The sequence below is a fragment of the Callorhinus ursinus genome, unplaced genomic scaffold, assembly GCF_003265705.2.
Source record: "Callorhinus ursinus isolate GAN/ISIS: 27379988/994484 unplaced genomic scaffold, GSC_fseal_2.0 scaffold17, whole genome shotgun sequence".
Taxonomy (NCBI): Eukaryota; Metazoa; Chordata; class Mammalia; order Carnivora; family Otariidae; genus Callorhinus; species Callorhinus ursinus.
Genome location: NW_027397079.1, coordinates 38,624,223 through 38,648,586, shown reverse-complemented (window position 1 = coordinate 38,648,586; position 24,364 = coordinate 38,624,223). Strand labels below are relative to the sequence as shown.

The window sequence follows — 24,364 nt, the reverse complement described above, 5'->3', positions numbered from 1 at the left end:
CATTGGACAGGAGAAGAGTTAAATCCCTTGTGACATGTCTACTGTATTTGTACATTTAGAAATCAATTAGTGTAATTGGGGCAATCAGAGATGCTAAACAGAGGAGCAATTTACTGAGAACAAATGTCTGGAATTGTATATTTTGCCAATGGAATTTCTCACAGTTGGTACAAGAAAATACTCCAAATTAAATCATTCAGGCTGAATGTGACTTTTTTTCCCTTCTTAAAAATGTTAAAAGAAACACAGCCTGGCTGAGATCTCCTCCCCCTCCTGTTGGACAGATTGCTTCTCCGAAAAATCCTCTAAATTGACATTTTACCTGAAAAAGAGCAAAGGCAGATGAAAAACTCCAGGTGTATGTGCTTGGCATGAACACTTCTGCCAAACATGATCATAAAAGGGTTGTCTGCTCTATTAAGACCATGTGAAATGAGATCATATGAGGTCAGGTGTCCTTAGAGGCTTAGTATAGGGAGTATGTAGGATGTAAAGAGCTTCCAAGAACATTGTTCCTACCCTAACAATGAGAAAGACCTGGACAATCTACAAAATTATAATTCATCCTGAGCCCTTCCGAGGGCTGAGATCACACTGTGCAACCAAGTTAACTGAATTCCGAAGTGGGGTAAGCCCCTCTGAAGAGAGGGCCACTGTGTCAGCTGAGGCAGAGTACAGGAGAAAGAAGCAGCTATTGTACAAGCCAAAATCTTAACAAGGTCAGTGTGAACTGCAGTGTGTCTGGAACCACAGGCCTCCTGTAGGTGTTCATGAAAAATATTGGGATAAGTCAGGAGATAAGAGAGAGTCTCCCAGGATGGCAAAGGAATACAGGAGGCACTTGGTGGCTTTGGAGGCAGAGGTAGAGGCAGGAACAGAAAAAGCCTTGGCTGCTTCCCCAGATTCCTCCCTCATGTGAAGCAAAAACAAATCCTCTCACCTTCAAGCCTTAGGCAAAAACCCATTCTTGAGGGGAAGGAATAGAAACAAACTACCTCTGCCCCCAGGACACAGTAAAACTCCAGTGGTGCTGCAGGAAAGGTAGAGGCAAAACCCCCGTTCACCCGGGGGGAGGGCAGGAGACTGTCCTGGCCCCAAAATGGTCTTGTACCAATAATGAACAGAGGTCTGCTACTGCTGGAAGAGGAGCAAGAAATTCCCACCCAAGACCAAGTATAAAGATAAGGCAGGTCTTGCTGCCACAGAGACAAGGGGAAAGAATGCTTAAAACAAGAGAGTCCCCCCCCCCCACAAGGTCCAGGTGCAGGACCTTTTGCGGTATCGTTTGTAAGACTAAGTCTGGGTCAAGACAAAGGAGAGCTTTCCTGCTGCCCCCCTGCCCCATGACAAGGAAGAGCATATTACTGCTGGAAGGGGGGCAGAAGCATGGAGAAGGACCTCAGCTGAGGTACAGGCATGCGGGGCTGGCTGATAGCTGAGGGGAGATCAGGAACACAGGAATCCCTCCAGCACCCTTGCTCCTACTCTAAGCTTACAGTAACAGCAGCCTCCATCTAGAGGAATTTGAAGGATGTAGTGCACTGAAGGTAAAAAAACTCAGACCTAAGTCAACACACAAACACACACACATACACATAAACACACACACACACACACACACACACACGTAAGAAAAAAACAAAACCATTGTCAGGAGGCAAAACAATCAACAGAAGCAGACTCAGAGATGACCTGGGTGTTGAAACTATCAGATGGTGTTTAAAATAACTGTGATTAAAGTGTTAAAGGATCTAGTAGGAAAGATGGACAACGTTCATGAATAGTTGAAGAATTTCAGCAGAGGGATGGAAAGTATAAGAAAGAATCAAATGAAATGCTAGAAATTTTTAAAAAACCAGTTTTTTGGCAATAAGGAATTTCTTTAATAGGCTCATTGGTAGATTGGACACAGATGAGGAAGGCATCAAAGAACTTGAAGATAAGTCCATAGAAATGATCAAAATTGACACAACAGAGAAAAAAGAATAGGCAAAGAGAAAACAGAAATGAGCAGCCAAGCACTGTGGGACAATGTCAGTTAACTGAATGTACATGTAATTAGAGACCCAGAAGGAGGAATCTTTAGGAAGAGGAATCTGGCAAGCTGGTGTTTTCCCAAGGAAGGCATGTGGTTAAAAAATGGCCAAAAGTAGTTACTGCTTTGCTCTCCAGCTTCTAATTTAACTGAAGCATTTACTCTCATACTCTTCCACCTCCTTCTTGCTTATCTTCTACACCCAGTTATTTGGGATATGGAATATGTGACTTTCCCCATCATCCCCTCAGCAGTCTGTCTGCCATTCGACATCAAGAGGAGGGGCTTGGAAAGGTTGCTGGAGTGGTGAAAAGATGCAAGGCAAGGTTCAGCAGCTTACCTTTCCCTTTCAGCAAACAACTTAAACTTGAGTTAACTAAAATAAAACAAATGGATCCTGGTTTTGAAGAGGTGGTAGGTTATTGTTCATCTCTGTGGTTCATTTCATCTTTGAAATACTGGACGTGATCTCCTCTATTGGCTAGTCATGCATTTCTTAAAAGATTTTATTTATATTTATTTGAGAGAGAGAGATCACGCAGGGGGAGAAGCAGAGGAGAAGGGAGAGAGAGAGAGGGAAAGAATCTCAAGCAGACTACATGTGGAGCCCGACATGGGGCTCAATCTCACAACCCTGAGACCCCGACCTGAGACAAAATTTAGAGTCTGACACTTAACCAGCTGAGCCACCCAGGCGCCCCTAGTAACGCATTTAATAAGACAGTTGTATAAGTTCCTTACTGTTTATGTGCCGTAAATTAGTTTTCAGGCATTCGGCGACTTTAGCTGCTAGATGGTGACCAGCTGTCTACCTGCCGAGGCCAGTTGCTGGAGAACACTTGCTGCTGGGGGTCTGAGTGTTTGTGTATCTCGGATGGAAAGGGATGGCACTTGATGAGAAGGTCTGGGAGCATAGTCTCTGCAATTTTAGCTCATGGGTTTAGAATTTAAACTCAGAAACAACTCATCTTGCCATTGTTAATGAACTTGTAACCCTGCCTGCACACAGGCTGCCTTGAAAAAGCCTCCAGGAAGATGTCATGGCCCTCTGGGCGGAGCACTCCTTCCTCCTCTGTGTTCCTTCTAATCTCATGCGTGCCATTTGGGGCATTTTAACATTATCTTGCACTTATTTATTACACATCTGTTGCCTCTGTTAAATTGAGATCTTCAAGGATAAGGGGTCTGCGTCTTATTTATCTCTAGCGTGGTGCCAGGCACGGAACAGGTTCTCAGTAAATTTTGTCTGAATTGGATTAAAGAAATGCTCACCTTAGGTAACTGCCGTGACTCCGAGTGTAGCTGAAATAAGTGTTCGGTCCAGCCGTGTTCCATAGGTGATCTTGTTCTACGATAAGTTCCGGTCCTTCTTTCAGATCTCCTATGCACGTCAAATGGGGCTCGGTTCTGTGGCTCTGAGGAGGGCATTGCATTCAGATCACTGCAGTGATAGACTCCGAAGTGACTTAGGGTGACTGTGTTGAAAACAAATTAAAAATAGAGTCAGAAAAATACAAAGTCATAAAGAAGAAAGAGAACATTGATCCAGGATCTGGGATGGAAGCTGAGTAACACAATTTAAGATACAGATCTATTCGGATGAGGGGGTAGAGCATTTGACTGCAGATCTATTCGGATGGTCCCTTTTATAAGTGGCCACCTTCTGCCAGGAGTGTAGCTGTTGGAGGGAGGCCTGTGATGCAGGGAGGAAAGCAGAAGGGCTTTCTGTGGACCAGAGCAAGGAATAAAATCCTGTATGTCAAACTATAATGGCCATGACCGGACCCGTGTGAGTGATCGTGACTGAGGCTTTGTTCTGAGCTGCCTGGTGAGCAAAACAAGGAGAAATAGGCTTTTATCCTCTGATGGAAACCTACTAGTTCCTAGGGGCAAAAACAACAACAAAAACCACCACCAACAAAAAACCCCAAGCCCTTTTTTTCTTGGGAAATCCAGATTTGTTTTCTATGTGGCTGTGCCCTAGAAAAGATGTGTGACCTTGGCTACTCGTTTGACTACCCCAGACCTTGATTTCCTCAGCATTCATTCAGGGATCCCAACCTCCCATTCCACTCCATCCTCTGGGCAGACAGGACGTCTAGAATCCCTCTGGATGGAGATGCTGACACGGGCTCCAAAGAGCAGGGACAGATACCCTGGAGCATCAGCAGTCAACTTGGGTGTTTTCCTTGTTGACTTGCCAACTCCCCAGCTTTGAGGCATTCAGGAGCCGCGACCGCTGATGGGAAGGGACCGTGCTGCCCAAGTAAGCACTAAACCCACAGCAGTCAGCACCGTGCCACTCTCCCTGTCGCCACAGCCGAGTCCCCTGCGGGAAGCACACTGCAGCAGCTGCAGACACCAGCGTGCTCGCAGGGAACCTTCCAGAACACTGCTGGGTTTCAAGAGGGGAATGGCAGAACGCAGTGCACTGGGAGGGAGGAGGGGCTCCTGGGCAGACCTGCCCTGGGGTAGAGCCCAGGGCCCGAAGCTGCAGGGAGGGGCTCCAGGCTTCCAGAGCCCCAGTCCCTGGACAGACTGCTTTTCAGTGAATTTGTGTTTTGCAGATTGATTTGAGGGGAACTGGTTTACTGCCACCCAGTGTTCTTCTCCCTCCCCCAGATTCCTGTTCTCACAGATCACTGTCTCCCTTTCTGTTATCAAACCTGACGGGAACCCAGCCTTTATTGGATAAGCCCGTTCACACCGGGGTGTGAATAATTCACACTACTTGGGACGCTGCATGTAATGGTGTGCACAATCTGCAAGAGGAAAACATCTTACGGTGATTTCTAGGCACTTGCATGAGGAAATGTTGCATGAGACAGCCCTTCCATCGCCCCCCAACCCCCACACATTCCCTAGCCAAGCTGGCAGTGCTGACATGCAAAGATTTGGCCCACTGCACTCTGCGTGTTTTGGGGTGCAGGGAGGGCCCGATTAAATAGAAATGAGGTGAAGTTCCCTTCGGAGCCCACTTCCTCTTTGCTCTGACACCCCAGGCACCCGTTTTATTTTCCCTGTTCAAGGCACCAGTGTAAAGAGAGTTTTAGATACCTTCCGTTCTCCCATCCCGAGGTACCTGCCCTCCCTCTCCTTATTGCAGTGTTCCCTCATTACTTCCTCTGCCAGTATTAGCAAAGCAACAGAACGCACCTGTTAAAGGTTAATGCGCTGCCACTCCCAGATAGAATATTTGCGTTTTAACAGGAATCTCCTGATGCTGGCTGCTGGCGTTCTGGTGCTCCCGTGGGCAGGACAGTCCCTGGCCACGAGCATTTGGGTTCTGAATGCCCGGACACAAAGGGAAAGTGGGGATTTCAGGGGCCCGTGCTAGGTGGGGCTGCAGGAGGCACACCGTCAGGAGCCAAGCCCCTCTGCTGTGGTGGCAAGGGTCTTTCTTATTAGCCAGAGCCTGCGGTGGCTGCAGGGCATCCCCTGAAAGGGAACATGCTAGAACGGCGTTGACTGAAACAGGAGACAGGAAGGAATGGGAGAAGAGGGGGAAATGGCTGGTGGGCAAGGAGGTGGAGGAGGAAAACACAACAGTAGGGCATGGGGAGCGCTGATTGACTACAGTCATCTTCCTTACGGAGCCAAGATCTGCTCATCACTGGAAGCGAAATGAGTTCCATCATATTGTCGGAATTATGTGTGGCTCTAAGTCGCACTCTTTGAAGTCAGCTTTTGCCAGGAAGTTTCCAGGCATCTTAAGTGCAAGGATCAGAAGACGGGACATGCGAAAGTGCCGAGTAAAGCCTTCTCTCGTACCTCGTCACGTATGGCTGGAAGTTTCTGTGGTCAGGGAGAGTTCTGCTCCCCTGGACTGCCGAGCAGGCATGGATAGTGTTGGTTCTTCCCACCCCATACCCCACAATCGAATTGTCAGACACGCTATGACCACATTTGAAATGGCAAGGTGGCCAAGGGGCTATTTTAATACTGATTCTTCTGTCAGAGAAATCTTATAGCTGGGTGGCTGGTGGTATTTAATTCTCAAAAGACCTTATTTCAGAATTTTTTTTTTTTTTTTTTACTAAATATGCATCTAGCTCTGCAAATGTTTAGGATATACTGGTGTTGCCCCTTTGCTTTTACTGGTTGCTGCCGTGAAAATTAACCGGGGTGTTGAAGCTATAGCACTTCCATGAAGTGATTGCCAAAAGCCTGGCCAAGATCTGAATTTCAGGGTCACCCACTGCCTTAGTGAGAGCTTCTCCACACTTAAGATGGAGATGAATCCGGGCAGTGGTGGTCTTGTTATTGCCCTGCTTTCCTATTACCTGGCACTTCTGCGGAAAAGAACTTGGAGAGGCTGGGCCAGCACCACTCAGGGCCCCTCCGGTTCTTCCTTCTGGCCTGTCACACATCTCTTCACAGGGAAATGGCCTCACCCCAACCACTGGAACAGCAGAATGCATAGTCCCCTAACCACACTCTTCCTGCCTCTCTGCTCTTCACAGAATGGGCTGAACGGCTTGCACCTGGCCTCTAAAGAAGGCCATGTGAAGATGGTGGTTGAACTTCTGCACAAAGAAATCATTCTAGAAACGACAACCAAGGTACGTCTCTTAGGGAGCAGGGAGCTTTTCATTGATAATTCAAGTGTGGGGGTCCCTCATGTCTTGTCCCAAACTTGAGAGAAACCCAAGCGTGCCTCTGAATTTCTCTTGTCTTTCCCATTGCTTCCTAGTTCTAGGCATCCCTGAAGTCACCTGAAAAGCACAGGACCCTATTTCCACAAAAGAGTGGGCTTTTCTTTATCCTCCTCGTTAGATTAGAAACCTAGAAATAGAACCCTTTTTTTGGCCTTCTGTTTTCTTGGGGTCTTTGATTCCAGCGCAGGGGCTAAGAGCACCAGAAGCCCCACAGTCAGGTGCCCGGGGTCCAAATCCCAGCAGGGATACTTCATGCTCTGTGACTGTGGGCAGGTAGCTAGTGAGAAGTCTCAGTTCCCTCCCTCCTCTATGAAATGGGGATGATAATACTTGGTTTCAGGATTCAGATGACAAACGAACAGGCATCAGCGAATATTGGTGGCTGTGTTGCTACTGAGGTCAGGAGGAGAGGGCCAGACTGTCGCAGTTAGCCTTCTCCAGCAATCTCCTTGGACAGCTCCACACTTCCTTCCTCCCCTCCCTGATTCCCCTGAACAGCGTTCTCAGCTCCTATTAGGAGGCACTGGGCGAAGGCTGCGGTCCCAGCCCCCACACCATCACACTCTTCCCCGTAGCCCCAGGGACGCGAGCCCAGAAACCATGTCACAGAATTATGCACCTAGAGGTTGCAAAATCGGTTTTATTTCTTACGTCCATCCATCCTGTTTGCTTAGTGAGCAAGATGCTGCTGCCGGCATTTCAAAACAGAACTACACACAAAAATCACCTCTCTCTGCTGACTCGAGGACTGCTTCCTCTTCTCCTCCTTCCCTGTTGCTTCCCGCGGTTTTCCTCCTGGCTTTGTCCCGCCGGCCTCTTTCTTCCCATTTGCTGTTTCTTACCCGGGGTGCTCTCACACCCAGCCCCAATTTCAGTTCCGGGCGGCAAGCGTGTTTGCCCCCTCTCGAGCGGAGAACCAGAAGAACACTAGGTAGACAGCAGATACAGTGGTTATGAAGAGTATTACCCGAATATTATGAAGGTACAGTCATCCCTGGCAGTCAAATCCTGGAATTTTCATGCCATTTCCCGAAGGTGAAGAGAGCGCACCGGTGACATAGACAAGAGTTGTTCTTCCTGGACGTCTGTGCGGCGTTTTTTGTTTTTGTTTTTGTTTTTTCCCTGACAGGCACCAGTGGTTTCCACCCTTCTTCTGTGGACAAAGGGGACGCGATTAGTTTTCCTTCTGGTGCTCCCACGTACCTGGCTGCCTGCAGCGCGCCATCTGCGGGCTCCGGGCGAGTGGTGCCAATAGTGCGCTTCAGCGTTTTCGCTCTTGCCGAATTTCCCCCTTTGATTGTTATTTTGCAAGCGAGCGCTTGGTGTGTCTTTGTTATTTATAGGCATTTTTGTGAGCCAACGTGGTTTCTGAATGCCACACAGAGGGAGGAAAAAAAGGTGAAGCAGAAACCGTGGGCTGAGCAAGAGTCCTAGCAGATTGGGGAATTCTAATGGGTCTCGCAAGCAGGAGAAAGATTAAAAAAAGAAAAGAGTAAAAAAGCCAAAACCAATATAGTTTCCTAAGCTGTGCTTAGAAATTTTAAAAGCACAAAACAAAAGCATCCGTGTCCCCATCCTCCCGTCTCTGCCTCTCAGAGGCCCATGCTCAGCCTCTAGGCTGGTGGTGAGGGAGAAAGCCCTAATCTCCCTGCTCCTGTCTACCCCGCACCTACCCCAGCCGCCTCCCTTCCAGGAGCTCCGGGACCCCCTGCCAGTGGACAAAGTGGGTCTTTGTGGATCACACGTAGCTAAGAATTTTTTTTGCTTCTTCGAGGGCATGTTCCTTCATGCAGAGGGAAGGGTGGAGGAAACAGAAGCCCTACCTCCTTGCCCTGTGACCCTCACCCCAGGTCAGGGCCCTCTTGCACTTTGCACAGTGTGCACGTATGTGTAGGTGGGGGTTCTGTTTCCCACAGTCTCCCCTTTGCTCTTACCCATCACCCGTGCTGCCCTCAGCCCAGATCCAGAAGGTAGGCCAGGATCCATAGTCAGGGTTCCACGTGGGCCCAGCTGTCCCCCTCCCCTGCCGCCCACATGGGTTTCTGTGGGGAGACCTTGGATGTCCTGTGATTTCAGGCAGAAAGGGGCAGGTGGGAAGCAACAACTGACTTCTGAGGGCAAGAAGGCTGAGTGTCCGTCATTCCTATACTCCCACGCCTGGACTAGCACCTGACCCACATGTGCTCAGTGTGCAGCATTCGCATGGATGGGCACAGCACACTTCCTTCTAAATGGGGAGACTTGGAGATCGGAGTCCTGATTTCTAGAGAAGGTTCTGGTGCCAACAGTCGTGTCCCACTTGGTACAGTGAGTGAGTCGGACCCAGGTGCCAAGGCCTCTAAATGTAAGCTCTTTGGACTTCTATGAAAAATGATTAATTAGCATCTATACCTTCATTTCTGGCACTTATTCTCTGACAGATATTTGAGGAAGAACCCTTTGGTTTATCAAATGGAACTTAAGGAGAAATCAAAAAGACACCCTTAGGAGGTGACAAGCAGGGCCCTCTGGCCTGATATGGGCCACATTTTAAAAGAAACAAAGACCTGAGCCCCCTCCAGCCCCCAGGAGCCCTCTGTGGGGCTACTTCTCCCACCTGCGGGCGCCTGGGGCCGTGCTGGCTGAGGGGCCACAGAACTTGGCGCCCGCGCTGCTCTGTTCTGCCTGGGTGAGGACACTCTTCTCCCAGTGGCAGATGGCCCCAGTGCATGGACTGAGTTTGAAGTCCCTACTTGTCGGGGCTTGAGTTGCCTGAGATGGATTAGCAAGGGTTTATGTAGTTTAGGTAAATTATATACCATCTGAACTATAAAAAGATGAGTTCATTTGAGATCTCTGCTCCTTAAGTAGCAGAGGGACAGATGGGCCCAGATGGTCCCATTTTCTCCTGCCCGCCCTATGGACAGAAGCTGTCGGCGAGGCGGGGGGGGGGGGCTGTCCTGCCTGCCTCTCACTGAGCAGGGGTGCCAGTGGGGTCACATAGGTGAGTCAGAGAATGTGCCTGTGTTCCAGCCCCAGGACATCTGGGAGGCAGGAGGAAGACTGGCAGGAAGGCCGGCATCCTGATCACAAGCAGCCTGCCAGACCTGACCCCCGTCTACCAATTGCTAAATACCCAGAATGGATCTGGACAAGAAAATCTGAGTGTTCTAGTCACCTCCTCAGAACCTGCCCCCAGTCCCTTTACGTATTTCTGCCCTTTCCTCTCTTCGGCTCTCAGTCCTCTGTCCCCCCTTGGCCCAGCTTCGGGTGAAGGGCACCGAGCCCACGGCCTCTGCCGGCCTCCTTCCCCAGGGCTCTGGGCCTCTCGGGGACTCTGCGTCGTCCTGCAGTTGCAGCTTGTGAGGAGCTGGAAGTCCACGGAAGGCCGGCTTGCCTGGCAAACCTTTCAGTGTGTGTCCTGAGGAATGCTGACTGTCAGCCGATGACAGAACGCTATGTCTGCAGGCAGCAGATTCGGTGTTGAAAAGTGGCTTCTTTATTCTTTAGCGTGATTTTTTGTGTGGAAAACAGGAAGGCTTTTCCTCCTTGGGCTTTCGGTATTATTTCAAGGTGTATAATGGGTCAGGCACACTCATGGGTGTTGTCTACCCCTTTTGGCCCTAAAGAAAGCCCACTGTCCCCCACCCCAACCTGCAGCCTTGTTAGTGTACCCTTAATGGTGACTTTACCTTTGACCGTCACGGTACCGTTGACAGCCCAGTGGGAAACCTCGTCTGCTTCTTCTCCCCCATGTGTTTCAGAAAGGGAACACAGCTCTGCACATCGCCGCCCTCGCCGGTCAGGATGAGGTGGTCCGGGAGCTGGTCAACTATGGCGCCAATGTCAACGCCCAGTCACAGGTAATGGTCCTCTGGGGTCCCAGGCATTGCCCTTCTTCTCCACCTGCATTTCTGTAATATTGCGGGCGCATGGTCTAGATTAATCGGCAGTGTGTCTCTAAGCAGTAATGAAGGCATCCTTATTATGTTTTCATGCTTCTATTGCATATTCTATGAAGGATGTGGTTGATCATTGAGGGCCCCATCTCTGTTCAGTTAAACCAGCCAAACAATATATCTAGCTATGGCTCACTTGGGGAGAGAAAGCCTGTTTAGGGGTGGGTGGGACATGGGGGGTTCATGAGGAAGGGAGTGAAAATAGAGGGTGTGTGTGTGTGTGTGTGTGTGTGTGTGTGTGTCCTGCAAGATGATGCTGTTGTCCATGGACTGTCGCCCCCACCTGGTGGCCTTTTGTAATAATCCCACTAAGCCGTTTCAAAGCCTGTTTTTCCAACAGGAGATATTGGTGGGGACATGGCCCTGTGGGCTAGGTGAAAATAGGATGAAGAGAGAGCTGTCCTCAAGTTGAGAGGATTGTGCACCGGGTTTAGCATCTCTCCTTTTGTGGGTGAATGTTAATGACTTTTGCTCTTGGTCTACAGAAAGGCTTTACACCCCTGTACATGGCAGCACAAGAGAATCACTTGGAAGTGGTTAAGTTTTTACTGGAAAATGGAGCTAATCAGAATGTAGCCACAGAAGTAAGTACCTGGGGCAAATGGCCTCACTACTGGACGCCCCCGGGTGCAGGACACCTGGGACGTGGCTTGAAAGACTTCCTTTGTCGCAGTGTAGAGTGTCGTTGCATGCTCTCTACCTTCTGATCACTGCACTAATTCCGGGTGCTGCCAGGCTATGCGAGGGAAGAAGAGACAGAGTCATGGGTCTTGAGGAATGCCCAGACACATACCAGAGAAATGACATCAGACTCAAGCTTGTTCTTCCCACACTAAGCACCACTGAAGGCCGGACCCTAATGAGAAAGGATCCTGCCATAAGCCATGAGTCACGTCAACTCTGGTCCTGAGTTTTGTCATTGACGAAAGGATGAAATTGAACTAGATAGAGCCAAAGCTTCTCTTGACTACTAACATTATAACACTCAGCAGTTAGGTGACTTTGTGCTCATTCTGCTTCGCCAGTTCGTGGGGTCCTGTGCCCCTCGGCATATAACCGAGGAGATTAATCACAGTAGCTCACAATCGAATCCTCAGGTCCTGGCATAGTTTCTAGCATTTGGTAGGTGCTACTAATACTCGTGCAATGAAGAAATGAATGATCCTTTGCCATGTTGAAGGGTGCAAGGGAGGGTAGGCAAGGAGCACTCCAAGCACTCAGTCAGACTGGGAACAAGTCATAAAGGAAAATGAATGGCTCTGCGCTCAGGGAGATTGCAGAGAAAGAAAGTGGGGCCAAGAGAGACTTTAAGGCAGAGGTGGCATTTAATCTGAGCTTGACAGATAAAGAGGGCTCTGAATGGTAAGAAAGTCATTGCAGGCTGAGGGCCTGTCACAAGCAAGAGCCCTGAGGTGTGAAAGCGTGCGTCCTGCCTGGAAGATGGTGGTCGGGTAGGGTCGGAGCAAATGGATCTTTCCTCCTTTCCTGTGGCCAGGACGGCTTCACTCCTCTAGCAGTGGCTCTGCAGCAGGGTCACGAGAACGTGGTGGCCCACCTCATCAACTATGGGACGAAAGGGAAGGTGCGCCTGCCCGCCCTGCACATCGCGGCGCGCAACGACGATACGCGGACAGCCGCAGTGCTGCTGCAGAATGACCCCAACCCTGACGTGCTTTCCAAGGTGAGGGCGGCCTTCCCTGGCCGCGGAGCCATAGGGCTGACCCCCAGCCGTTCCCTGAGAATGCACCGTGGCCGGAGGCGGCACCAGCCGTGCACTCGGAGCACCACCAGCCCCCACGGGGCCTCCAGGTTCCCACTAGTGACCTGGAGGAGTTTTAAACGCCCTAGTGAACACCCAGGAAAATGTGCTTGGTGTGGAGCAGGGAATGTTCTTGTTGCTCCTGGTCATCCAGAAAAGTATCCAGGGCAGGCTGGCTTTGGGATCTGGCAGGTGGTGTTCTAGAATGTATGCCCCTCTTTTCCTGGCTGGCCCCCAGTGGAGGAAGGGAGGTGTCCCTACGTGGGGAGGTGAGACTGGGGAGGGCTCCCCAGGGGCTTGGACCTCTAGCTGTCAGATGTTCTGAGTCACTGCCGATCCATTATCTGTAAGTTAGGCTGTTGATGACTTCTTCTATAGTGGGAGTGGATTGCCCTGAGCTATTCACATGGTCCCTCCACCCCACGGTTGCTGGGTTTTATCTGGGAGGCTGTTGACTGGATTAGGCATGGTCTCAGGTTATGGGACAGAATGATGATGACCCACCAAGGGGCCCAAAGGACCACTTTGGCCAGCCAGCTGAGTTGCCGCGCCCTTTTAGGGGGCTGAAACAATCTCTAGAGTGAAGATCATGGCCCCAGTAACACTTTTTGTTCATTAATTAACATTTCTTCGTAAGTAACCGTTCACATAAGTGGGCCCTGCCGAGTTTGAGGTAATGCTAGTCTGTGGTTTGTCCACAGGAACCACAAAACAAACAATGGGGGGCCCTCGGAGGTGGGACCCAGCTTTGAATATGACTTGCGGCAAAGCCTTTCTCGACCCCTTCAGCAAACCTCTCCGTCTCGGGTCCTTGGGCCCTGCCAACATTTCCAGAATCCCTGTCCTTATTCTGAGGTGGAAATGGCAGAGCATGGCTTGTGACAAGTTGTCCCCCTCTGTTGTGCCCCAGACGGGATTCACCCCCCTCCACATCGCAGCTCACTACGAGAACCTCAATGTGGCCCAGTTACTCCTCAACAGGGGTGCCAGTGTCAACTTCACGCCCCAGGTAAGGCCCTCCGGCAGGCCCCACTCTTGGGCCTGGGCTCTGGGCTTGTCTGCCCCTCACTGTGACACCACGGGGTTCCTCCTTATGGCACGAGTGCCCTTGGGGGAGACAGCCCTGGTGTCTCTTAAGGCTCCTCCTTAATGGGTGTCTGATCATCTACCCATCAGTTTCCATTTGCCCGCTCTCAAGGTGGGAAGCCTGGAGGGCAGGGCTTTCTGCCAGTCTGTTGTGATGACGCTGGGAGACAGGGCTCGGCCAGATTGCTGCGATTAACCAGGATGCCGTCCTGTCCTCATAGGTTTTGAGATTGTTCTTAAGTGAGAAGTGTCCTAAAGAGTAGGCTGAAAGTGGCTTCTTGCATTGCTGCCACTGCAAGGCTGGGGGGACACGGGCATGGGGGGCAGAGCAGCTGCATTTGAGAGGAAGATGCCACAGCCTGACAGGTCCCTATGCCTCCTCTTCCAGAACGGCATCACGCCACTGCACATCGCCTCCCGCAGGGGAAACGTGATCATGGTGCGGCTCCTGCTGGACCGCGGGGCCCAGATAGAAACAAGGACCAAGGTGGGTGCCAGTGAGCTCCGCGGCGGGGACAGGGGAGGGAGTTCTGCCTTCCAGAGCCCCTGCTGGCGTGGCGGGCTCTCTGTGATGGGCTGGTGCTGGGCCTCCATTATCCTAGAACAGCCTGCAGTGGGAGCCAGGAGGCAGCAGGAGACACAACGAGATGGGTTGGAGTCGGGCTGGTCCTTAAGGAAGCATCCTCGCTTCGGTGGTTTCAGGGGTACTGCGGGCAGTCTTCCTTCCAGTGGCTCTGATAGGTGCCTTTGGGGCTTTCTCTTTTGGACTCTGTCTTTTAAAGGATGAATTGACACCTCTCCACTGTGCAGCTCGGAATGGGCACGTGCGAATCTCAGAGATCCTGCTGGACCACGGGGCACCCATCCAAGCCAAAACCAAGGTTCGTAGCTTCCCTTTCGCGAGGAGCATCCTTTCAGCAGGGCTTCAGGTTGGGCCAACCCAGGATCAAATCCCATCTCTAAAAAACGGGGATGCTGATACTACTAACTGAACCAGTGTGATGTGTACCCCAATGCCTGTCACACGGGAGACCCTTGGTATAGCTTTAATTATTAGCTAGATCAGGCGCGGCACACTTTTTCTCTAAAGGGTCAGATAGTCAGTATTTTTAGACTTTGCAAGCCACGATCTCTGTTGCAACGATTCAACTCGGCCATTGTAGTAGGAAAGCAGCCACGGATGATATGCAAACTAGCAGTTGTGTTCCAATAAAACTTTATTTACAAATACAGGCGGCAGGCCAGGTTCTTCACTGAGGACTTCCCACTTTTCAGTTGGGAAGTATGGTGTGACCTTTGTGAAATTCTCTGAGTGGCAACTACCTGTATTAGTTTGCCGGGGCTGCAGTAGCAAACTGCCTCACTGGGTGGCGTGAACCACAGCGGCCCATTACCCCACAGTTCTGGGGGCTGGAAATCTGAGATCAGAGTCAGCAGGGCTGGTACCTTCAGAGGCTGGGGGCGGGGGAGGATCTGTTCCAAGCCTCTCTCCTGGCGTCCAGTGGTTGCTCACAATCTTTGGCATTCCTTTGTCATCACCCTGACCTCTGCCTTCATGTTCACGTGGCATGGTCTCTGTGTGTGAGTGTCTGTGTCCAAACTTCACCTTTTTATGAGGACAGCAGTCATACTGGTTTCAGGGCCCCCCTGAAGACCTCATCGTAACTAAGGACATCGGCAGTGACCTGATTTCCAAATAAGGTCACATTCTGAGCTCCTGGGGTTAGGACTTGAACATGTGAATTTTGAGGTGACACAATTCCACCCATAACACGGATACTAGCTGTCACACAGCCTGACTGTGTGTCTCCCTTGCTGAGAATCTTTTCATGGTCCCTTTCTGAAAGCTAACATCCCAGTTCCTGAGCTCACAAACTGTCATGATGCTGCTCCTGCCTGTCCGGAGCTCAGCTCCACGCCCCCATCAGGCTTGGCCCTCCTGCAGCTTTAAATGCAAAGATAGAGCTCCCGGAGTTCCCAGAGGATCTCTGCCTCTGTGGTACAGCACACACTGCTCCCTTCGCTGGGAGGTTCCTCCCCTCTGTCTTCCTAGAGAAGTTCTAGCTCCCGGCCACCTCCTTCTGAAAGCCTTCCCCATCCTCCCTCCTGGAAGCTCTACCTTCCTGTGCTTTGAACTTGCCTTCCCTGATATTACCACACTGAATGACAACAATGTATCTGTTTCTACCTCCTTTGCCTATGGGTCCACAAGCTTCCTTCCACCAGGGATTATGTCTGTTCTCTTTTGTTTCCCCAGAGCTTAACCCATACGTGGTGCTCATTAATCGCTTAATAAATATTTGTTGAATTAATGTGTGAAGGATCAAGTAAAGAGTCTCCTCTGTTTTTAATGTTTGTTCATTTATTTTTTAAAAAGAGATTGCTACCTAAGAAACAGTGAGAGTCCTTAAGGAAGTTGTTTAAGTGATGTGTGTTTGTTAGGAGCAAAGAACAGAGGGATTTAGATCTGAGTTCCAAATTGTGGTCATTCATTCATGCAAAAGCGCAGTTGTGTGTTTTGTGCTCGTATGGAGCTTGTGGGGTATATGAGAGACAGGACGCACAGTCACTGATCTTAAGAGGCTGCTAAGTATGGAGACACACACCCAACAAGTTAATTACAGACACAATTCAACAAATCTGTGAGGAAGTCCGAGTGAGTGGGACAGAGAAAGAAAAGCCCACAGAAGTCTAGGGTGGTCAGGGAAGGCTTCCCGGAAGAGGTGGGCCTGGCTGGAGCTGGCTTAGAGGATTTGATGAGGTGGAAAGGAGAGCAGAGTCAGAGACCACCATGAGCACAGGGGCCAGATGTGGAAGCATTGTGTAAGGAAGAAGTAGGAAGCGAGGTTGGAGTCATCGCCTTGAATTTCCTTTGCAACTGCTTGTTTCTCCCTCTTCTTCCAGAATGGCTTATCCCCCATTCACATGGCGGCTCAGGGAGACCACCTTGACTGTGTCCGACTTCTATTGCAATACAACGCAGAGATAGACGACATCACCCTGGACCATCTGACCCCACTCCACGTGGCAGCCCACTGTGGCCATCACAGAGTAGCCAAGGTCCTTTTGGATAAAGGAGCCAAACCGAATTCCAGAGCCCTGGTGAGTGGGAGGCCACTAGAGAGGGCACCAGAGGGGCAAAGGAAGGGAAGCAGGACCAGAGCTGCATTGGCTGAGCCTGGTGGGAAGGGCCAGGGTGCCTGGAGGTACCCCCAAGACTTGGGACCTGGAAAGTGGTGGCACTGGCTAGGGCCCAAGAGGCATGGCAACACACAGGCAGGATGGTGACCTTCACACTCCCCATTCTGCACCCCGATGACAGGCTGAGGTCATGGAGGAGGGGGATTGGGCCCAGGAGACCTCACTAAGAAGCGGTTCCGTGGTATGTGTGTGGGTTGGGGTGCCATTCCATCTAAGCCAGCCTGGTGCTGCAGAACAGTGATTCCTTATAGGCTGCCTGACTTTTGTATCTGCTTTGGGGGGTGAGTGAAATGGGCTGAGCTAAGTATCCTTCCTCTGCTCATGGACTTAGAGTTTTCCTAGTGCTGGTGTAGAAGTGAGTTCTTGCCTAGAGTCTCTGGCTCCTCTCACTCTTGCCCCAGGCCAGGCGTTCCCAGGACAGTGTCAGGGGTGTGGTGGGGTCAGAGTTCTGCACAGAGCATGCCCTTGACCACCATCTCCTCTCTGCCTACTCCCACAGGGGAGAATTTAGAAGGCAGGAGAGCTTCCAGGTCTCACAAGGATGGCTCCTTCATTCATTCAGAAAGCTTTCACTGAGTTCTTGCCACGTACCAGGGACTATTCTGGGGTAGCTGGGGCATTTCTCAGCCTCAGCACTACTGACATTTTGGGTCTGATATTCCTTGTTGTGGGGGTCTGGCTTGTGCCTGGTGGGATGTTTAGCAGCATCCTTGCCCCCCACCCCCCCAGGTGCTGATACCCTCCTCCCCTGGTGGTGACAATCAGCAGTGTCCCCCAGGGGTGGGGTGGGACAAAATCCCCTCCCCCCACTTGGAGAATCACTGCCTATCAGAGTAAAGCCCTGGAAAAACAGACAAAAACAAACAAATAAAACTCCCTAGCCCCTGTGGAGTTGACGTACACAGCAGAGCTGCTATCCCGAAATCCACTTTACTAAAAATGATCAGTGGTTTCAGGGGAGAGGGAACATGATTCGCTTCACAAAAAGTGCTCTTTACTGTCAGTTTCCCCTGAAGGAAACTTAAAACAGCAGGCCCTTTTTGTGCATCCAAAAATATGATTAAATTTTTAAAAAAGGTTTATAAACAACTCGTTCAGGAACGTGCTTGGTGCCTAAAGTGGGAGCCAGCTGCCTCTCGGGCGACTGACAGTAACCGGAGTCCAGGCAGTGGGCAGAGGTTGCCTTTTCATCAGCAGGGGGGTCTGGGGGACCCTCGGCCTAGTGTTGTAAGTTCCTGCTTGTCTGTCTCCCTATGTGTGGGGCTGCAGAATGGCTTTACCCCCTTACATATCGCCTGCAAGAAGAACCACATCCGTGTCATGGAGCTGCTACTGAAGACGGGGGCCTCCATTGATGCTGTCACTGAGGTAGGAGAACTCCACAGACAGGCCAATGGTCCCTGCCCGGGGTCTTCCTCCAAAAGCTTTCTGGACAGTTGTTCTTTTTAGCTCCATGTGGCTGCAGGACTGCGTGTGTGTATGCAAGTCCAGACTGCTTGAAGGAATAAACTGGGTGACCGAGACAGGGGGACATGGGTCAAGTTTCAGGAAGCTTTCCAAGACCAGATGCAAGTTTTTGAGTTGTAAAGCACACAGAATCACCCTGCAGTGATTTCTTTTTTCCTCCACCCATTTTCCTGGAAGAAAAACGCATCTCATTTAACTCCCTTTGCTTAGAAAACCATTCTGGAGCCCCTAGAAACAAGAAAGCACTAGATTCATCTGGCTCTCTCTTCTTTGTAGGAGCAGGAAAAGGCTCCTCTGTTCTCATTCCTCTCTTGTGTGTTCCAGTCTGGTTTGACACCTCTCCACGTGGCCTCCTTCATGGGGCACCTGCCCATCGTGAAGAACCTCCTACAGCGGGGGGCATCACCCAATGTCTCCAATGTGGTAAGCCCATTGGGGAGAGCAAGCGCTCTGTCCTCTCGACTGAGAGCTCAGAGGGGAGATGAGCTACTGATCCTAAGGTCTCTTCTCTGGGGAGAGAGCGAGAATTCTCGCAATAGGAGAGACTGCAGGTTTGGGGAGAATATGTGTATATATTGAGCCTTTCCCAATTAAATTCATCACACATCTGTCAGTCCTAGGAGTTTTCTTTTAGAGAATAATTTGGGAACTTCTGTGTTATCTGGGAATTCATTTATAGTTTTTAGCATTCATTATCTCTGAGGTTTACTTTTAAGTATACCTAAAACATGTACATATGTGCGCGCGTGCGCACGCACACACACACACACACACACACACACACACACACACACACACACACACACACACACTAGGTGTCAGCAGGCTAAAGGCTAAAGTAGCTGCTTGTTGGGACAACTCCACCTCTTGGACGAAAACCCACCAAGTTACTCCAGGCTGGCACTTTGGAACTCTGCGTGTGTCCTTTTGGAAACTCGGCATGGATTAACATTTCTATAATTCTGTGGTTTTACAGAAAGTGGAGACCCCGCTACATATGGCAGCCAGAGCAGGACACACGGAAGTGGCCAAATATTTGCTCCAGAACAAAGCCAAAGTCAATGCCAAGGCCAAGGTGAGTTCTGGAGGCCAGGAGGATCCTGGGATGTAAGCGATTCAAGCGCAATGAGGAGAAATCCATCCTTATTAGAGGCCTGGCACAAAGGTTCCTCATCATTCCCACCGTGGTTGCCCTGAACGCTCAGATTCTGCTTTGCAGGGGTTCTGAGAAGGCCGGAGATATGTTTGTATCAGAGCTATCCTATTCATTGGGATAATGAAAGCCCAAAGAGCATGGCTGGCCTGCAGGGTTTGGGGGCTGAAAGGGTTTCATGGTGGTTACAGTCCTGGTGTAAGAAGAGAGGCAACTTTTTGGAGAATATGTTACCAATGAAAACCAGTCAGGAATTACTTGACCTAAAAAATGGGAGATGCCCCCTTGTTGTAAAAAGTGTTCTCCAGGGATTGGGCGAGGGAACAGTAAGAATTGCTACTGAATGTGCAAGGCGATGGGCTTTGCCCAAGATTGGGTTTTCCTACTCTACTGATGACAGAGGCTCTGTTTAGAGTTAGAACGGTGGTTTGTGTTTGGGCCACGCACAGAGGCCCCCAGCTGGGCCCGACAGCACAGAGACCCTCGCCTTGAACCCCTTCAGTATCAGGGGAGGAGGAGGAGCAAGGGTGGGAAGAAAGTCACCTTTCCCCTTCAGCAGTTTAGACTTTCCTGCGACCCCATTCAAGCAGAAAGGCAAGTTTCTGCTCAGACGTGACTTGGGAAACAGGAAGAGTGCCTGTTACACTGTGTGAAACATTTTATATACACTACCTGCTTAATCCCAACCAGAGCCCTATGAGGTAGATTATTGTTTCCATTTTACAGATGGGAAGGCTGAGCCTTTTGGCAATTTGGTGGAAATAACAGCTAACCTGAAGGGTCGTTGTGAGGATGAAGTGAGAGAGCGTATTTGTTTCTATAACTCAGAGACTTGATTTGAATTCCAGCTCTTCATCTTCCTAGCTGTGTGACCTTGAGAAAGTCACTTACCCTCTCTGGGCCTCACCTTCGTCCTTCGTAAAGTGAAGAGTTGGATGAAGAAACCTTAAGATCATGCCCTGTTCTTTGTTTTCACTTTGGGTCCCAGGATGACCAGACCCCGCTTCACTGTGCGGCTCGCATCGGCCACATGAACATGGTGAAGCTCCTGCTAGAAAATAATGCCAGTCCTAACCTGGCCACCATGGCCGGGCACACCCCCCTGCACATTGCGGCCCGAGAGGGCCATGTGGAGACGGCCCTGGCCCTTCTGGAAAAGGAAGCATCCCAGGCATGCATGACCAAGGTACAGCCTTTTTCCCCTGTTCTGGAGAGGGGCCTGGCTAGTCACCACCGGGCCTGGGGTGCGGGATGGGCACTCCCGCCTGGTTCTCTGTGTGGCCCGGATGATGTTGAAAGCAGTCAGGAGGGCCAGCACCCCAGACTGGCCGCCATCTGTGAGCCCGATGTGTCGTCCTTCCCCAGAAAGGTGGTAAAACTGTCCTTTCTCGTCCACCCACCGAGCCTTCATCCCCTTATCATGGACTGGCTATTAGCTCTAGACAAATCGGGTCTGGGAATACAAGAAGGACTAAGATGAATCTTAGTCAACCCTTGCCCTCAACTAGCGAGTAGTGGAGTAACAACACAGGATGGTTATTATATGTGCCATCACCAGAGGTGCAGGTGGCAAGTGGGAGAGGAAACCTGCTGATTCTTGGGCCCCAGCCTCTGGGAGGGATCAGAAATCGTGTCCTTTACGTGGCTGGTGTCTCCATGCCGGTGAAGGTGGGATGCCTCCTTTGCCGTGGGCTCTTGCTCTGGGGGCGGGGGGCACAGCTCTGACGCCCCACGCTTCTGACAGCCTGTGTCTCTCCTCAGAAAGGATTTACCCCTCTCCACGTGGCGGCCAAGTATGGCAAGGTCAGGGTGGCAGAGCTCCTGCTGGAAAGAGATGCGCATCCAAATGCGGCCGGAAAAGTGAGCTTGAACTTCCCGCCCTGTCTCAGCTTTGAGGCCAGAGCAAAGGACACACTTCGCTACTTGTGCCTCTTGTGTCCATCTTTTGAGTGGGCGGCCATCCAGGGGGAAGGGGCTCTGGCTAGACCCCCTTTCTGACAAGGGCCCTGTGCTCTTAGAAAAACCTGGTGGCCTTCTCTGAGCGAGTGTGTTGATTGTGCTGGGCCTGGCCGCCCACGGCCCCCAGGGCCCTGCAGAACAAAGAGGTGGCCCTGGGTCTGGTGGGTTATGCTCTGGAGTGACTTCAGATCAAGACTGGATTTGGAAGCCTTTTAACCAGCTGGCACCATATATAAAAGAAGCGATACAGAGCCCCAAGCGGTGCTGTCGATAGATAGCTGGAGGGATCGCTAGTGGAAAGCCAGCTGAGTGAGGGTGGTTGTCTTTGTTGTCTTGTTCCCTGCAGAATGGCTTGACTCCCCTGCACGTGGCTGTCCATCACAACCACCTGGACATCGTCCGGCTGCTGCTTCCCCGGGGCAGCTCCCCGCACAGCCCTGCTTGGGTAAGCCCGCCCTGGGCCACACACCGGGGGCTCCAGCGCCAGACCTGCTCAGGGCCACGGCCCCTGCAAGGCAGGCCCACCGCCGCCCCGTCAGGAGGGGCTGTTCCAGGAGCAGCAGGAGGGTTTTCGTGTTTTGCTTTTATTTTTACCTCAGAGATCTCACCTCGCTCACACAAATGTTACCTGCTGTAATTGCTGCTATTTGGAGACCAGGAGTGGGGTGGGAAAGGGGTACCACTTCTCAGCAACAGATTACCTCACAGAGGTGGCATTCGTGTTACACAACAAACGGGTTCCCCAAACGACTGTGTGTCAACCGAGTTCTGTCAGCTGCGTTTTGTCAGCCGGCTGTCAAGGGTCAGCATGTCCAGGAATCTCTGGGGGTGGTGAGACCTGTTGGCACAATGGCCCCACTTGGAGAACTATCCAGGGTTGCGGGGGACCCTGCCATAACCTTGAAGTGGGGGGCCTCTTTCAAACGTGAATAGTCACCCCCAAATGTATTTCTCGTATGAGTTCAGACTTTTACATCAAGGTGTTTTTGCAACAAGGCACACCCCCATATATTACATGGTGGACATAAGGCCAGTGTGCCCGCCCCTGAAAGACGCTGCCCTGAGTAGCAGGTTCATTGCCTCTCAGGGGAACCAAGTAAATGGAGTTGACTGGGCTTGCTTATGTAAGATCTGACTTCGGGGCGGGGCAGGGGGTGGCGGGGAGCTAGTACAAGGTGAAGGGATAAAGCTAGTCATGAGGATCATTTTTGGAGACAGGCTGGCCTGTGTGGGACCAGAGAGCAGGCAGTGTTTGTTTGTGAGGGGAGGGGGCTGATGGTCACACAGGGGAGGAAGGGGAGAGGTGGGGGCAGGGCTCTGACACAAAGGATGCACCCATGGTCCCTGCACTCCGGGGAGCTCACTACAGGGCAGCCAAGACTCAGAAAACCAGGATAATTTCGGGGAGAGCACACCCCAGTCCTCAGCCACGTGGCAGGAGGAGCCTCCAGGGGGTGGGGGGGATTGGTCTGTGATGACAGCTGACACCTGCTGACTTCAGTGGGAACACAGCCCGAGCCAGGGAAAATCAGTGCGGGCCTTCAGTTTGTCTCCCCTCCTCAGAACGGATGCTCATCTGAATTTTCCAGCATCACTTTGCTGGAGACAACAGCGTCTCCCAGACACCTCTGTCTCCTTGGGCTCCTGTCCCCGCTGTTGTAGCAAGCCCACGTCACTGTGTAGACGGAGCATGCGGCCCTGCTAAGATGTGGCTTACTCCTGCCTCTAAAAATAAAGAGCTGGACTCCCTGCCTCCTCACTCCCCTCTTTATAGAAAAGAAATTGGAGCCAGGTTCATGGTATTTAAAGAGAACCTTATCCAAGTACAAACCTTGTACAGATGGGGTTTGTTTCCATGGCAAAAAATAGTTTCCCAAGTAGTCTGGCAATTTTGTAGAATTTCACATGCAAATCTCTCTGCACCCAAACCAAACCCTCCCCCTTCTAATTTTGATGCTAATGTTGTTTTAACATTTAGGCAGATTTCTCTCCAGCGTGGATTCTTTTGGATGAGCTCATTTCCTTGGGGAAGTAGACCTTTTCGGGGCACACAGCCCTCCCTAACCTCTCTACCTGGCTGCCCCTGTCCTTGTCACCTACAGAAGGTCATTCATTCCCTTTAATCCTGCTTTTAGGGAAGCGCAGAGGGTTAGTCTCTGTTCTGAGAAGGCCAGCTTCTCCTGTATATGTCAGTTTTAACCAAGGGTCACCTGGCCTGAGCTGCCTCCAACACCAGGGTGCCCTTTGCCAGGATAGGGTGCTGCTTTTGCCAGTGTGCACACCCACAGTTGCCCAAGTGACCTGGACTCCTGATTATACTGCTAGGAGAATACTGCAGCTCGCTCCAGTTTCTGCCCTTTGTCTGTTCAAAGAAGTCCTAATAATCACTGCTTTCATGCTGTGGATACCTGCTACAGACTGGGCATTGGCGAGGGGTTTAGCTACCTCGTCCCAGTTCCTCCCATGGACAGCGGTCCCTGATGCTCCCCTTACAGAGAGTGATCTCCTTTGGGGATGGCTCCAAATCTCAGGCTTCATCCGGCAAGCCACACCTCTTTCTTTGCTTTCTGTTGATACGATCCAAACATTATTTGTTTAGTTAATATTATAATCAAAATGTTGATCTCGTTATGGGAACACAGCCTAAAAAGAACGTATTCTCATTTTTTTTTAAAAGGAACACTCAAATGAATTATCTCACATAATTATTCAAAGGAAATGATTTTTTTAATTCAATTTAATTCTTTGGGTTTATTACAACTTTTCATTTCCCCACGAAGTCCACTTTCCAAGTGGCTCTTTCCCTGTCCTCCAATGCTATAAAACTGGAATGTTACTATACTGTCAGACCCCTTTTTTCCTCTTTCCTTTTCCTGATCAGTGATCCCGGCAGAATCAGAAACATTGGTTTGCACAGTCTGACAGACACTGGCGGGGAGGTTCAGTGCTCTGGGGTAGCCGGAAGAATGCTGGCCAAGGTGGGGAAACCAGATGTTGTATGCCATGCGCTCTGGGACTGGCGGGCGTGGGCTTTGAAAGTATGGGTCCAGCTCAGAGTCCTCAGGCCTGGCCTCTCTTCTAGCCCTGAATGTGTGGGGGCCTCGCTAC

At 50.8% G+C, this 24,364-nt stretch overlaps 1 protein-coding gene across 18 annotated transcripts in view; it reads left to right on the top strand.

Annotated features, from left to right (window-relative positions):
- ANK1 (ankyrin 1) overlaps positions 1-24,364 on the top strand; it is a 213,718-nt gene that overhangs the window by 134,815 nt on the left and 54,539 nt on the right. For 14 of the 18 annotated variants that reach the window (XM_073902542.1, XM_073902539.1, XM_073902545.1 and 11 more), the window contains exons 3-16: positions 6,499-6,597; positions 10,437-10,535; positions 11,117-11,215; positions 12,127-12,312; positions 13,301-13,399; positions 13,865-13,963; positions 14,259-14,357; positions 16,381-16,578; positions 17,947-18,045; positions 18,469-18,567; positions 19,121-19,219; positions 20,286-20,483; positions 21,059-21,157; positions 21,603-21,701. In XM_073902542.1, the coding sequence (XP_073758643.1) occupies positions 6,499-6,597; positions 10,437-10,535; positions 11,117-11,215; positions 12,127-12,312; positions 13,301-13,399; positions 13,865-13,963; positions 14,259-14,357; positions 16,381-16,578; positions 17,947-18,045; positions 18,469-18,567; positions 19,121-19,219; positions 20,286-20,483; positions 21,059-21,157; positions 21,603-21,701 (1,671 nt within the window). The remainder of the gene's footprint in view (positions 1-6,498; positions 6,598-10,436; positions 10,536-11,116; positions 11,216-12,126; positions 12,313-13,300; positions 13,400-13,864; positions 13,964-14,258; positions 14,358-16,380; positions 16,579-17,946; positions 18,046-18,468; positions 18,568-19,120; positions 19,220-20,285; positions 20,484-21,058; positions 21,158-21,602; positions 21,702-24,364) is intronic. The other 4 variants (XM_073902550.1, XM_073902544.1, XM_073902553.1 and 1 more) reach the window with 1 other exon arrangement.